The sequence below is a fragment of the Penaeus chinensis genome, chromosome 40 (genome assembly GCF_019202785.1).
Source record: "Penaeus chinensis breed Huanghai No. 1 chromosome 40, ASM1920278v2, whole genome shotgun sequence".
NCBI classification, from domain to species: Eukaryota; Metazoa; Arthropoda; class Malacostraca; order Decapoda; family Penaeidae; genus Penaeus; species Penaeus chinensis.
Genome location: NC_061858.1, coordinates 27,703,422 through 27,718,421, shown reverse-complemented (window position 1 = coordinate 27,718,421; position 15,000 = coordinate 27,703,422). Strand labels below are relative to the sequence as shown.

General features: G+C 41.0%; 2 protein-coding genes across 5 annotated transcripts in view; one reads left to right on the top strand and one right to left on the bottom strand.

The window, feature by feature from the left end:
• Nucleotides 1-2,525: 2,525 nt before the first annotated feature.
• On the top strand, nucleotides 2,526-4,246 carry LOC125047258 (peritrophin-44-like). The gene is made up of 4 exons (XM_047645477.1): nucleotides 2,526-2,625; nucleotides 3,142-3,176; nucleotides 3,257-4,020; nucleotides 4,137-4,246. Exons 1-4 carry the CDS (start codon nucleotides 2,545-2,547, stop codon nucleotides 4,142-4,144), a joined length of 888 nt encoding a protein of 295 aa, XP_047501433.1. The 5' UTR covers nucleotides 2,526-2,544; the 3' UTR covers nucleotides 4,145-4,246.
• A 6,102-nt stretch (nucleotides 4,247-10,348) lies between these two features.
• Nucleotides 10,349-15,000, bottom strand: part of LOC125047006 — a 7,300-nt gene continuing 2,648 nt past the window's right edge. For 2 of the 4 annotated variants that reach the window (XM_047645024.1, XM_047645025.1), the window contains 3 exons: nucleotides 11,518-11,552; nucleotides 11,270-11,426; nucleotides 10,349-11,185 (listed from right to left, as the gene is read on the bottom strand). In XM_047645024.1, coding sequence (XP_047500980.1) covers nucleotides 10,415-11,185; nucleotides 11,270-11,426; nucleotides 11,518-11,552 — 963 coding nt within the window. In that variant the 3' untranslated portion in view covers nucleotides 10,349-10,414. Of the gene's footprint in view, nucleotides 11,186-11,269; nucleotides 11,427-11,517; nucleotides 11,553-12,202; nucleotides 12,290-13,619; nucleotides 13,693-15,000 lie in introns of those variants that run through there. The other 2 variants (XM_047645026.1, XM_047645028.1) reach the window with 2 other exon arrangements.

The following is a 15,000-nucleotide window of genomic DNA, read 5'->3' as shown; positions in this document are numbered from 1 at the left end:
AGGGAGAGAGAGGGAGAGAGAGGGAGAGAGAGGGAGAAAGAAGGAGAAAGAAGGAGAAAGAGGGAGAAAGAAAGAGGGAGAGAGAGGGAGAGAGAGGGAGAAAGAAGGAGAAAGAAGGAGAAAGAGGGAGAAAGAAAGAGGGAGAGAGAGGGAGAAAGAAGGAGAAATAAGGAGAAAGAGGGAGAAAGAAAGAGGGAGAGAGAGGGAGAGAGAGGGAGAAAGAAGGAGAAAGAGGGAGAAAGAAAGAGGGAGAGAGAGGGAGAGAGAGGGAGAGAGAGGGAGAGAGAGGGAGAGAGAGGAGAGAGAGAGGGAGAGAGAGGGAGAAAGAAGGAGAAAGAAGGAGAAAGAGGGAGAAAGAAAGAGGGAGAGAGAGGGAGAGAGAGGGAGAAAGAAGGAGAAAGGAAAAAGAGGGAGAGAGAGGGAGAGAGAGGGAGAGAGAGGGAGAAAGAAGGAGAACGAAGGAGAAAGAGGGAGAAAGAAAGAGGGAGAGAGAAGGAGAGAGAAGGAGAGAGAAGGAGAGAGGTGAGGGAGGGGGAGAGAGGGGGAGAGAGGGGGAGAAAGAAGGAGAAAGAAGGAGAAAGGAAAAAGAGGGAGAGAGAGGGAGAGAGAGGAGAGAGAGAGGGAGAAAGAAGGAGAACGAAGGAGAAAGAGGGAGAAAGAAAGAGGGAGAGAGAAGGAGAGAGAAGGAGAGAGAAGGAGAGAGGTGAGGGAGGGGGAGAGAGGGGGAGAGAGGGGGAGAAAGAAGGAGAAAGAAGGAGAAAGAGGGAGAAGGAAAGAGGGAGAGAGAGGGAGAGAGAGGGAGAGAGAGGGAGAGAGAGGGGGAGAGAAGGGGAGAGAGGGGCAGAGAGGGGGAGAGAGAGAGGGAGAGAGAGGGAGAGAGAGGGAGAGAGAGGAAGAGAGAGGGAGAAAGGAGAAAGAGAGAGAAAGAGGGAGAAAGAAAGAGAAAGAGAGACAGAGAGAGTACAGACAGACAAACAGACAAACAGACAGCAAAGGAGAACAATAATTAGTCGACGAAGAAGACGAAAGAGCGAGGGGCAAGCGGGGCACGGAAGCCAGAGGGCCGTGTGCACCGGCGAGCGGGCCGTGTGCACCGCGACGGCCCCTTCCCGCGTAGATATTTTTCTATTGTCCGGAAAAAAGATACCATTCGCGGAACTTTGTTTTATTGACAATAGTAGGTGTTTAGATGATAATATATTGAAATACATAATGGTTGGGGATTTTATTTACTTGCTCGGTTAATTTTTTTTTTTTTTTTTTTTTTTTTGTGTGTAATGATTCTCTTAAATGCGATTTGAAACCTTCGTCAATCTCTTAATAATTTTTTTTTTTCTGACAAAATTATTTAGGAAGTATGAGCAGTTGATTATAAATAACAATTGACATTTTAACGAATAAGAATATATATATATATATTTTTTTCATTATTTTCCTCCGTTTCCCCGAAGGTGAAACTTACAATGATACTTTCTTCACCATATATGGCTACAATATCACTTTACTACAATTAAGTTATCGGCGACTTACAGAATTTCTTAATCTTATTAAATGAGGTGTGCTTCGGTGTGAAACGATACTAATAATAATAGTTTACCTAAAAATCATTGTTTAAAGAAAACGAAACTACTTATCATATTTATAGAAAACGTTAATAATTTTAAGGGAATCTTTACTATTTACAGATTATTTTGAGTTGCATGCCTTAAGAAGATAAAAACAATCTATCAAATATTTATGTTCTGAAGGCGAGATAATAATTATAGCAAGGTTTTGATAATGTCGGATCTATAACAGCTTCTTTTCTCGATTATTTCTTGATTAGTGTGTGTGTGTGTGTGTGTGTGTGTGTGTGTGTGTGTGTGTGTGTGTGTGTGTGTGTGTGTGTGTGTGTGTGTGTGTGTGTGTGTGTGTGCGTGTGTAAAGATCTTGGGGGCGTTCCTTTTGTTGATCATATTATATTTTATTTATTCATTTGTTTATTTATTTATTTATTTATTTATGAAATTAACAGCATCTCGGTAATCGGCGTACGGGGGTGAACACACACACACACACACACACACACACACACACACACACACACACACACACACACACACACACACACACATTTATATGTGTATATATATGTATATATCTATACATATATATCTACATATATGTATGTATATGTGTAAATGTATATGTATATGTATGTATATGTGTAAATGTATATGTATATGTATGTATATGTGTAAATGTATATGTATATGTATGTATATGTGTAAATGTATATGTATATGTATGTATATGTGTAAATGTATATGTATATGTATGTATATGTATGCATACATACATATATTAAAATACATACACACATGCACACACACAAACAAATATATATACATATATATATATATATATATATATATATATATATATATAATATAATGCAGTTACTAATCGAAACAAAATCTCGTTTTCTATACAAGCTTAGTGTTCCTAGAGGGCGTCCGTCCGAGTGGCAAATGTGCGCCACGCAATAAATTAAGAAGTCCTTGTATGAGCATCTATAAAAGGACAACAAAATGTTTGGTAGTCAGACATCGATCGAAAATGAGGTCAAATACTTACTATGTTGTGGTGAGTACTATATTGTTTGAAATGTAATTTGTAGGGAAATTGTGTTCGCTAAAAATATTAAGCTATAGATTTAGATGTGTATAGATTTGATTTTTTTATTAGTTTTGTAGGGTTTAACTCTGTTATAGATATTAACAGGTTGTTACTTTAAGTTGTAGGAAAATACCAAGATAAGGTTCTAACCAAATGGTCGCCTGAACTATACTTGTATTAAATATTCAACTATAAATATATTGAAAGTTTAAAGTGGATTTAGAATTGTGTGCTTAATTACAAGATTTCATTACAGTAAGTGAGCCTTCTTGGCAAGTGTCTATATAATATATTAGTCTAAATCCTAAAATGAGTTATTTATTAAAACTATACTATATTCCTATAAAACCTAATTTAAAGCCCTCTCAAGCGAGACTTGACCTAAAAGTTTCTTGATTTGCCTGCTTTCCTCGTAAAAGCGGAAAATAAAAATGGCCTACCTGAATCTAAATTCACACTAAAACTTGATTTCAATCTTTTCAGTTGGCCCTGGGCTTTGCCTTGGCAGCAGCCAAAGAGTAAGTACCAAGGTGTAGCTGTAAATTGGCTATGTATATAGTAAATATAATGCACTATATATTATGGTTATATTTTTCAGAGCTTCGAGAGACGAACGCAGCGTTACTGCAGACAACCACCCTTACTCGAAGCTGTGTGAGAAACAACCTGACAAATTCATTTGCGCCAACTGCAAGACCTTGGTCCAGTGTGTGAAGGGACAGGCCTTCACTCGCCACTGCATTGAGGACCACTTCTGTTCGGAAAGGGCCCAGTTTGGCGGTGCTGTCTGCTACCCAAATGAACCTGTAAATTGCACCTGCGTAACGGCCAACACGTTCCGAGTGGACCCCTACGACCCTCAGAGGTTCTTCTCTTGCAAGGATGTGGGCTCCGTCCCCGAGAGCTACAAGTGCCCAGATGGTATGGTGTTCGATGAAGCCTCGGCACAGTGCCAGACGGCAAGTGGCCTGCCTCCATGCGTGGTGGCGGGTACCTTTGCCAACCCAAGCGACTGCACTGAATACTACTCGTGCATTAGCCTGCGCAGTGGATGGCTGCAGAAGTCATTCATGTGCACCAGTGACATGATGTACAACGAACAAAAGGCTGCATGTGAAGATCCCTGCGTGTACCAGTTCGTCTGCCAGCAGGAGGGTCGATACCCTGACCTTCTGAACAAGCAGAATTACTTTGAATGCTACACGCTTGGTGGCGTGTTACGGCAGATGCGTTATAGTTGCCCTGAGGGCTACATGTGGGAGATCATATCTCCAGGTGTGGGCAAGTGTGTGGAGGACCATGGAGATAGAGACTCTGACTCTGCCTTCGGTCAGTGCGAAATTCCTAGCGACTTGTGTCAAGGTTAGTATATGAACATTTAGTTTTTTCTTAGGAAAAGGAACCGGCCAGGATTTCTAACATTTAGGGCTTGTAGACTTAGGGTTAACTTCGTGCAACTTACCCTTTTTTCTTTTCAGCTACATAAACGGAAGCGGTCCATGCTGTGAGGGCGACCTTGTCGCAACCCCACTGAGTGGATTAGGGGCCAGGCCCTACTTCGATGTCTAAAATAAAATGTTTAACTTTTCTTAGACTTGTACATATCCCCATGTTTAAAAATCCTAGTGAGGATTTTGCGCAAATGGTATAAGTTGGCCAACTAAAGTACTATATCAATTCGTGCTGTCTTGATTAAAGATTAATGGGGTATCTCTTTAAAGAACCGAAAGAATAGGTCTTGTCTAATCTAGACCGAGTAATATTAATACACTAAGTCGGAAGTGAAGATGGATTCTAGGAATAAAAGTAACAGTAGGCAAATTGCTTGCACCTCGGCATTGATCGTAACAAAGCTTAATATTAATTGGCTTCCAAGAACCTAGCTTAGCCATGCAAGACTAGGGACTTGCATTATACCAAGATTAAATCCCAATAATTTGGCAGGCATAATCTTTCGTAGTGCTTCTGTTGTACCTTGAACAGACATGGTATATAAACCCTGCTTTGACACCTGCCCTTGCAAAAAAACGCATATTTTCACTCTCCATCCCCCCCTTTTGTCAGCTTAATGGTTCTTGCCTCCTTGTCACCACATTACCATGACTTTTCTGGTATATTAATGCGCAAACCTTACTGAACCCTCTCTACTTAGGGTCTGGCTCAAAATCCCTACCCTACAGCTATTATACTAAACGGACATTGCACGTTTTCGGTAAAATGAATGTCCTGGTGAGCCATGGGCACGGCACTCCCGTCTAATCATTATCCCTCAAAAGATGGAATCTCCCAGCATGCTCGACTTGCCATAACCAGAAAAGATTTTGAATTCCTTAGAGGTTCGCCTGCACCAGGTTCTTTTTGACCGTCTTTGAACTGCTGCTACCCTCTTGCACAATTCCCATCCTCTTTTTGCCAGAGGATCGCCCCAAAAATCACACAAACCCCATATAAAACGGTGTAAACCCGTACTTGCCAGATGCCATCTATTAGGCATAGTCCAACACTATTTGATTTAGTTTCATGACCGGTTTATCTTCCGTCCATTATATGAAAAAGCACACGCTATATTAATAAAGGTATTTGAGGGACGTAAATGCCGACGTATTGCGGTTCAAATTCTGACAAATTTACCATGTATGTTTTTTATCTCGATTCGTTGATGTAATTCTTCTTGGTTAATTTTATCACCTGAATTGGAAATTGACAATGTATCAATTACCGAGTCAACATAGCTTAGCCTTGAGTAAAGTTAGTATCATAATTACCAAAAAGGTTCATTTTTATTTGCATGCTCGTTTGCATTTTCCGTTCCCACTTGAATGTGAATGTTTGCAATCACCATAATTCTGTCGGTAAACTGGCACTTTCTGTTGCTATTGTGAATGTTGCAATTATTAATTGTCATTATGATTTGCATACTAGAATTTAGTAGCGTTCTTGATACCTACAGTTCTTTACTGATCAAAACGAAAAAATAGTTGTATATTAATTGACTCCAATTTGTATGACTTGTTAATTTATGTAAGTCTTAAATTTTATGAAGATGGTAATCTACGAAAATTAGTTTGTATGAATAAGAATTAAGTAAAACCCAACACGCTATTGTCATCAATTTATTTATTGGCCAGTTTATTTTTTATTTTTAGAATGTTGACGCCGATGCCTTGAATACTCTGATCTTGAATACTGTTTGCCTACTTTTTGCAGGAATTGCTAGAAGCTAAAGTTTCCTTCTGTAGCAGCCCCAACTGTTCCTGCCGTGTCACAGTTACGAATCCCAAGCTATAGCATTATCATACCTGAATTTACATTTTTGCCCAACCTCATTCAACGCTCAATACTTGCTCAGGAATTGTCTCCATCTCCCCAACAAACTGCCCTGTCTGCATCAAGGATTGGTCAGATTGTAGAGAAGACTTACTCACCTGCCTCATGCAGCATCAATACATGACCTCCATTTTAATGTTTACATTGGCGGAGAATCTCTCCCTGTCTGAACCTCCCCCCACCCCCCATCAATGTCAGTGTTGCCGTCTAGGCCATCCTGCCAAACACTGCCATTCCACAGCCTAATACCCTGTGTGTGCCGTCTATGGTCATAATCGATTAGACTGCTCTGCACAATCATGCACGTATGCTAATTGAGGCAGCTCCCATAACGTATTTTATAGGGACTGCCCTACCTACGAGTTTGAATCTGAAGTGGCAAGTCTCAGGTACTAACTAAGCCAGACAGGAAGCATATCAACTAGGTTTCTCTCTCACTTCCCAACTCGAATAACCATTCTCCCCCTCCTCTTTCCTCCCAAGATGTTTCTTCATCTCCCCTAGCATCTCTTCCTTCTACCCCCTCCCTCTCCCAGTCAAATTCTTTTGTCATATCCAGACACCCAAGTCCCCTCCACTATTCCAGACACGCCAATCACTAGTTCCCTGGTACCTAACCCTCTTCCTCCGCACTCTATCCTTTGCACAAAATAAGCTATATGCTCCATCCCACCTTCAACCCCATCCTCTCCAACATCTGTTCCCTCTTCTCCCCCCCCCCCATAAGAAAACCGATTCCACTGTAGAAACTGACATTCAGAAGTATCTGATCATGATTCAGACTTCATCCATCCTCCAATCTTTCTACTCCAATTCCTTCTACACTCAAACTGCCACATCCATCATCCATCATCCTAATCATGATCCCTTTACACCCCTTCCTCCCACTCCCTCCCAACACAACCTATCCCCCTCTACTTTATCATCCCTTCCTCCGACATTATCCCTCCTGCTTCCACGTCGATGTGACCCCTCTGTCACACCAAACCTCTTTCCTGGATTCTCTCCCTACTGACATTCTCTCAGAAACTGTGGCCCTCAAACCCCTTTCTCCTTTCCCAATCCCTACCTTACCTTATGGATATCCTTGAAAAATTACCCACATCTTCCTTTGACAGCTTTGATGTAATAATTTCTACCTTCCTGAACTGCTTTACGACTCCCGATGTGTAGCACATTTAATTAACCCTCTCTTTACCCTTTTCACTAATACACCTTTCTATGGTACTATATGACCTTTGGTATCTAACACATTTTGCATTGTAACCATTAACCATTGGATTTAAACCCTTGCCTTAACTAAATTGTTTTGTCTTTTCTCCTCCTCCTTCCTTTCCTTCTTCTCCTTGTCCTTCTGTCCACTTATCCTAATCATTAACTCATTTTTACCCTTTTTGCCACAGTATGATAGAAATTTTCAAGAGAAATATAAATAGTGATAGTACTGTGCTATACTATACCTCCTATCTTCTCAAGATGTCAGCATCTCCCTAAGTATCTCTTCCCTCTACCCAGAACCATCCTAGCTCTACCCTCTCTCTCCTTCAGTCAAATTCCCTTTCTAGTCTAAATCCAAATACTCCAGTCTCTACCACTTTCCTGATGCCTACCCCCCTACCCTCCCCTCTTTCGCCCCATCTTTTCCTACCATATCCTGTCCTACACCCTTTTCCTCTGCTCCTCTGACATCCATCCCCTCTTCACACAACTATTTCTCTGACCTCCCCACCCCAACTCCCCTCCAGAGACTCTTGAAGGCATCCAACATTTCCGAGAGAACGTCCCACTCCCTCATCCACTCCCCAAACCCTCTATTCCTATCTGCTCTACATTAAATGTAGTTGCCGATATCCCCCATCATCCTCAAGTCAACCCTATCCTCCTCACTCTCCATCAAAACACCCCATCCTCTCCTCCATGTGAACCATTTCCACTTCCCTCCCCATTATCCTTACCACTCCCACCTGATGCTTCCACAACAGTTGTGCCACATGTCCTCCGGATCCCTTCCCTCCTGACATTCTTATTGATTTTCACCACCTTCCCCTGTTCCATTATCTCATCCTCTGGATTCTCCTACTTCTCCAAGTACCATTTCTACCCATATTACCCACTGATCGTTTTATAACAGCTTTTTTGCAGTTTCTCACACACACAGATACTCTTCATCTGACCTAATCACTATACCCTTATCCCCTTCCATTTTTACAAATCCCCACTGTACTCCATCTGCTCTCCCCTCTTTATCCTTTTCGCTACCATACTATTTTACACAGGTCTGCAACCTTTGACTTATAACACACTTTATCCTAATTGTTAACTCATTCTTACAATATTTTATCATAATGCTATATGACCTTTGATGTATGGCACATATGTGTTAACCATTAATCATTCTGGGAATTCAGAAACCTCACCTTACCTTAGAAACCAAAAAACTTCCTTACCCGGTGATGTACCCCCAAGCATCATCCTATCACTATTTTTAGTATGCCGCTAATGAATAAATAAAAAAACCTCAATACCTACCACTTTCCCTCCTCTCATCTCACCACACTAGACAAGCTCAACATTCAATCACATGCTCTCCTACATCACTCTCCCCCACTGCCGCTCCAACGTCTCTCTCCTTCTCCCCCTCATAAGAAAACTTGTTTCTCAGACCTCTCCAGCCAACTTCGAAACTCTCGAAGACATGTTTGTTGAAAATTTTCTGCCACGTGAACATCTAAGGCCGTTATACAAAATATTGCAATAAAGTGGGGCTTGGGGGGAAAGCCCCAATGTAAATTTTTTTTTGGTTCAGTGGTCAAAATTAGATGTACCAGAATGTCAAAGATTACACAGCAGAAAGGTAAACTATTGTGGCGAAAAGGGGCAATCGATTTGGATAAGTGGACAGACGAAGGAGATCAAGAAAAGGAAAAAGAAAAGACCCAGCAAAATTAGTAGAGGCAAGGGCTGAGGTTCAAAGCAGGAGTGATCCCCAAATTGGGCCTCAGTCTTTGCCTCCTAAGCCCCCCCCCCCCCACACACACACACGGCAACAAGGTAAGGGGGGGGGGGAGAGTTGAAGACATTTAAGACCATATAATCTTGACCAAGATAACATGCCTACACAATTATTCTCCACTTTGCCTTCATCCACTCTCCTATTCATGTTCTCCTTTCACCGTCCTTCCCCTTCCAAACATATACCATTCCCCTCTGCTTTAGCCGCAAACATCTCTTCAACCAAAACTCAACTTCGGAAATGCTGGCATTAAACTTGAACATTATGCAAGATACCATGATTATACATCTTCCAATACCCAATCTCTCAGAAAGTGCCAATATCCATCTTCATGATCCTCCAAAATCCATTCCTGCCACTCACTACCAACACAGCCTGCTTAATCTGCATCACCCCTTCCTTTCCTGGATCACCCCCCCCCCCCCCTCCTGATACTTCTCTTGAAACTGATTATATCTCCTTAACCCCCCCCCCCCCCCTTTTCCACTTGTAGTAATTCCAGCTTCACCCTAAAGACATCCTTGTAGAATCCCACTTTCATCTCTAACAAACGTTTCCTTAGATTTGCTTAGACGAGCATTTCTATTTCATCTAAAACACGATGTTGCTTTTAATCCATTTGACCAACCTTTCAGTTCCATGTTATTCTAAACCGGTTATACTCTTGACCGCATAATTAATCCTCCCTCACTCCCCTCTGCCCTTTTTGCTGCACCTTTCTATACAAATTTGAGAAAATAGGACAAGCACATTCAAATAATAGCCATAACATAGGGCTCGAGGGCGAAGCAAAGCGAGGTTTGTGGATTTCCTGACTGGTCAGGAGTCGAAACATGTCAAGGATGTCCAGTTTCAATCAACCTAAAAACAACTATAACAGCAAGGTCCAAGGACCTAGGCAGGGGGTTATCTACTTTAGACCTCCGTTCTTTGTCTTTGAAGCTTCCCCCCCTCCCCCCCCACGATTCTCTCGTAGTTCCACAAGAGCTGCCGATATTTGAGTGGGTTATTTACAATTAGCTCCATTCTCCCCATATTGTAAACTGGTTTAGGGGGAGGTATTTTTAATAAGCAACAAGCTCAAACTACATTCGTGGTTTGTTCGGATTTCCTAGTAGTTTGTCTGCCTATGCCGTAATTTACCTGTCCCAGCCGAGTGCCATCAGATCATTTCTAGTTTGGGCAGGCCTTAATTTTTTTTAACAAAGTCCTGTAGAGGTGGAGGAGGCACCCCAGTTGATTAAGTGTTGAAATGGAGGCTTAAATGTCTGCAGGTCCAATAAACTATTTCTAGTCTTATTTGCAGCATATTAATAGTACCTAATACTAAAAGGATTAAAGAAATGCATCTTAACAAATAACAGTATATTTACAATTAACGTTTATACGCACGTCTGTAGGTCTGATCAAACCCAATCAACAGATGCCATTTGGTATTATGCATTCACTGAAGGGGACATCAGAGCTAGATCTGTCTTTCCCATCGTCTTCTATACATCTGCCCACACCTGGTGACAGGACCTCCCACCTGTACTTTTCAGGGCATTGGTAACGCATTTGTTTTAACTTTCCATCCAACATGTAGCATTCAGAGTAATTCCGCTTGTTGAAAAGGTCAGCGTAACGTCCTTCTTGCAGACACACATGCTGGTAATCACAAGGATTTTGACAAATACCACTTACAGAATTAAAAGCCGTGCCTGCACTGCAAGTGAAGGGTTTCTGCACCCATCCATATTTCACAGCAATGCACGTGTAGTATTCACTGCAGTTGCTTGGCTTAGCAAAGCTTCCGGGAACGGTACATGATGGCAAATCATGTGCGAAACGACATTCTCTATCCGATTCATCGAATACCATACCATCTGGGCACTTGTAGGCAATTGGTTTTGATCCAACATCCCTGCAAGAGTAGAACCTCTGAGGGTCGTAGAGGTCCACCATGAAGTTGTTCGCCTTTACACAGGTACATTCCACAGGTTCACCTGGGTAGCAAACACCCCCGCCAAACTGGGGCATCTCGGAACAGAAGAAATTGTCGATGCAGCGACGAGTGAAAGCTTGCCCTTTAACACACACAATCATAGTCTTGCAGTTAGCACACAAGAACCCATCAGGCCGATTCATACACAGACGAGAAAAAGGATGATTGTCTGGAGTAACACCGCGTTTGCTACGCGCTGGGCACTAAAAATAAAAAATAAAAAGTTTAATTTTGTAACCTCTAAAAATTCTGAATTACTAAACATGTAGTCTTCACCTAATACTTGCCAATTTGTCAGTACAAGTTCTGGTCGTCGTATCGTATGTAAAGCCTCTGCAGTCATCCTTGGTTTTATCATAGTCACCAGCATCGTTTGGAGTGCAGTCATAGTAAGCTCCACATGATTTGGGATCAGGGAACCTACCCACTCCTGGACAATGGAGTCTGTAAAATTTAGACATTTTAGACATGGGAAGACTAATCACTTCTATATAGCAAATACTGCATACCAGTATCAATTCAGTTTTCTACTTACTCTTCAGCCACGGCACACAAGACTCCCATGAGCATCTGAGGAAAATATTGCATCTTTAGTTCAGTTTCACATTTACTACTGTACACTATACTCTAGGAGAAAAGAGCAACTTTTGAAAGAAGGCGAACTTGCTAGTTTTCTTCAGCCTAGATATTTGCAAGCTTAAATTGGAGGAGTAAAACTTGAAAATATCTATTAGAGCGCTTTAATGCCATGCCAGTATTTGTGCTGCTGATTTAAAAAAAAAAAAAAAAAAAATGTATACATGTCTGGATATTCAAAATTGTTAAAGAATCAAGGTTCTTTGTCAAATTTTAAATTCTGTGCCAAATGTCCCATATATTAGTCAAGTTATACTTAATTTCTAAATTGTATACATTAAAAGTGAAGTTAAGTTTAGCACTATACACACTTCATGTTGTAGGAATTATAATCTGTAGTACACTATGTACTTTACACATAAGAGAAACAAAGTGATTTAGCCTTTCATTTACGGGAAGATCGAGTTGTGCAACATGTAATATTTTGGTATGCATTTACGGGAAAATGCAAACTCAAAGTATAGTGAAAAAAAAAATTAATTAAGTTCTTTCTGGAGTGTCTTTGGCCAGGAGAGGTTGGAGCAAAGGGACTCAAGAAAGGGCGAGGTCACTTCATTAAAAAAAAATTCAAAGTCTCAACCAACCTCCGACTTTCGAAACCTTTTTGGAATGCAATCTCCCCTCGTAGTTTAAACGCTGTTATGCTGTTGCTTTCCGTCGCATTTGACTATGATGAACAGCGGAACTTTTATTCCCCGACGGCAAAGTTGATAACATGTGCAAGATTAGGCTTCGCACTGTAATAAGGGGGGGGGGGGGATTAGCATGATTTACACAGAAAAAGAGAGAGAAAAACATAAATAGCTTAAAATCAGGTTTGCTGAAACTACGGGGGCAGGAGCCATGTTTCACCTAAGCAATTTCAGTATACAATTCTACGGTTAAATCCGGGATTAATTTGCCTGATTGACGCACAATACAAATGAATCAAATAATGTTTGGAAAAATATCAACTTTAATATGAAAATGCGTTTCGAAAGTTTCTAGATGACCGTTTCAAATTTATACATAAAACTTTATTAATAGTCCCTTAAATAACGGCATTTCGATTGACTGCGGTAATAAATACAAAGACAAAAAAGCGCTATTGACGTGGATGTTATTCTCGAACAAAAGACTTTATACATTTTAGTAACAGAGCTTGCAACCTTTGTGGCGATTGCCGTCAAATATAGTAACCGTTCAATACTTATACTTGTCTTAAAATGTAAGATGGAACTTATTGACCTTTGCCTGAGCCGAAAATAATTCGGAGGCCGTGGCGAGACTTCAGGCCGCGCAGCTCGTCCCGCGGAAATATGAAAGCTTTAGCCTGATTTCGTCGCGCGCGGCGCCGACACCCATTCAACTGCGGTCGGTTGCAATAGCCAAATCGGCAATAATTTGTATTAATAATGCATGTATTATTATCCTATTAAAAGTATGCATTTTTATTACATTAATTGGCTTATTACTTGAAATGTACTTCGTGCAATAACTATGTAGATTTTTCCGGTTCTCGTTAAACGTTACTTAGATTTTACTAACTTATATCGTCCCGTCTCCGTTATTAAGCTTTACAATAACACGTCCTCGGCGTAGCAATATTTCCAGTTATAGGTGTATTTCGCAATTTGTAAACATTTCTGCCGGCTTCTATGTTTTTTCCCACACTTACACTTCCTTGGCCACCGGACAGATACACACTGAACGTTTTCCATGGGCGAGGGCAGGGCTTTCCGAAAAAAACGGTTTTTGATTGGTCAGAAAACTCTGACGTCATTGCCTGAGGTTTTCATTGGCTAGAATTTCTCAGTCTGTAACACCGCATAATCGCTAAGTTGTCAATAATTGGTCGTTATACATGGTGTCCTTGTCTTACTGTTTCACACATTAATAATTTATTATCGCTATTTCAGAAGAAATTTGTCTTTACGTGCGCAAAAAATTGGTATTTGTTTTGTATTACGTTTTCGTTTGGACTATATGCATACAAGCAATCAGGTAAGTGTGAACTCTTACCGGATTTCACTCGCTCTCTGAAGATGAAACATCCAGAGGGACTGGGGCAGGTGATATTTCTATCTTTCCCGCCTTGCGGCGGATACAACTCTGCCGCTTGTAGAAAGAAGGAATGGATCAGTGATGTTTCATTAGATTTTATAAATAAATAGCGGGCCAGGTATTGGTTGATGTAAACGGCCCTAATACCTGGCCGCTTGACCCATTCCTTTAGGTCCCTCCATAACCTTTCTACGTTTTGTGTGTGTATTTCTGGGTTGTCTGGGTCTACAAAATTCTCAGAATGATTAATACTCAGATGTTTGTAACCATGATGATGTAGGTGTTCCGGTAGGCAGCCCATCCATCACTGTATATCACACTGTCTGGTTTGATATATTTCTTAATAAGGGGTATGAGCGTGTCTGCACTGCGGTCAGTGCCAAGCAATGGCACAATGAATTTCTTTTTACGTACACGCTCAATACCCCCCAAAGACCCACACCTGGCTCAACTGTATGCCCCTATTATACTTACGGCGCACGAGCAGCGTCTCGTCGATCTCAACTATTACACCGGCACCTCCTATTGAATTTTGATTTTGTAACCAATATTCGGTTACTTCAGAACAAAAACTCCTCCAATCTACGCTAGTTGGCTTAGAAATGCCAATACATTTAATAATTTGTGCGTGATACCAATGTTTTTTGTAGCCAATGATTCACAAATAAAATTACTTTAAAGGGTTCGCGATGTGCTATTGTAACCGTTGGTCGAGAAAACGCAACTTTTACGCCGTTTTGTCTTTGCTATTTTTTTCCATCTGCCACAATACCACATATGTTGATCTTCACGATATTTGCAAGGTAAATCGCAATGCGGGCAACTTACCGCTCTTGGCAAAACACCGTGTGCCCTCAGGAACTCTATAGCGATATTTTTTTTTTTTTTTTTCAAAATAATCAGATAACTAATAATGCGGGTCAAAACCTACGCACCTGAGATCCATTTTGAGCAAAGATTGGTATATTTGCTTTCCTTGCCCACTATAATACATACGTGTGGCGCAAATGGTGGCATGTGATTGGTTTATACAATTTCCTGTAATGCTATTGGCTCTCGTGACAGATGTCACGCGCATGTGGTAGTGAATAAAAGTTTCAAAAGGTTTCGTGCGCTGTCCATGCGGTAACATTGTTGATATTGAAAATCGCGCGCAATTCTTCAGTTCCTTCTTGCCCGTAATATGGACCAGACATCGATTTGCGCAGAGTAAGAAATGTCATAGTTACTGTAAATACTCGATTTTATGATGGTATTACTCGTGTATTGTCAGACATTTTAATGTAGAAAGAAAATCACCTTCATGTAAGTTTATGCGGAATTTTTCTAATTACGAAAT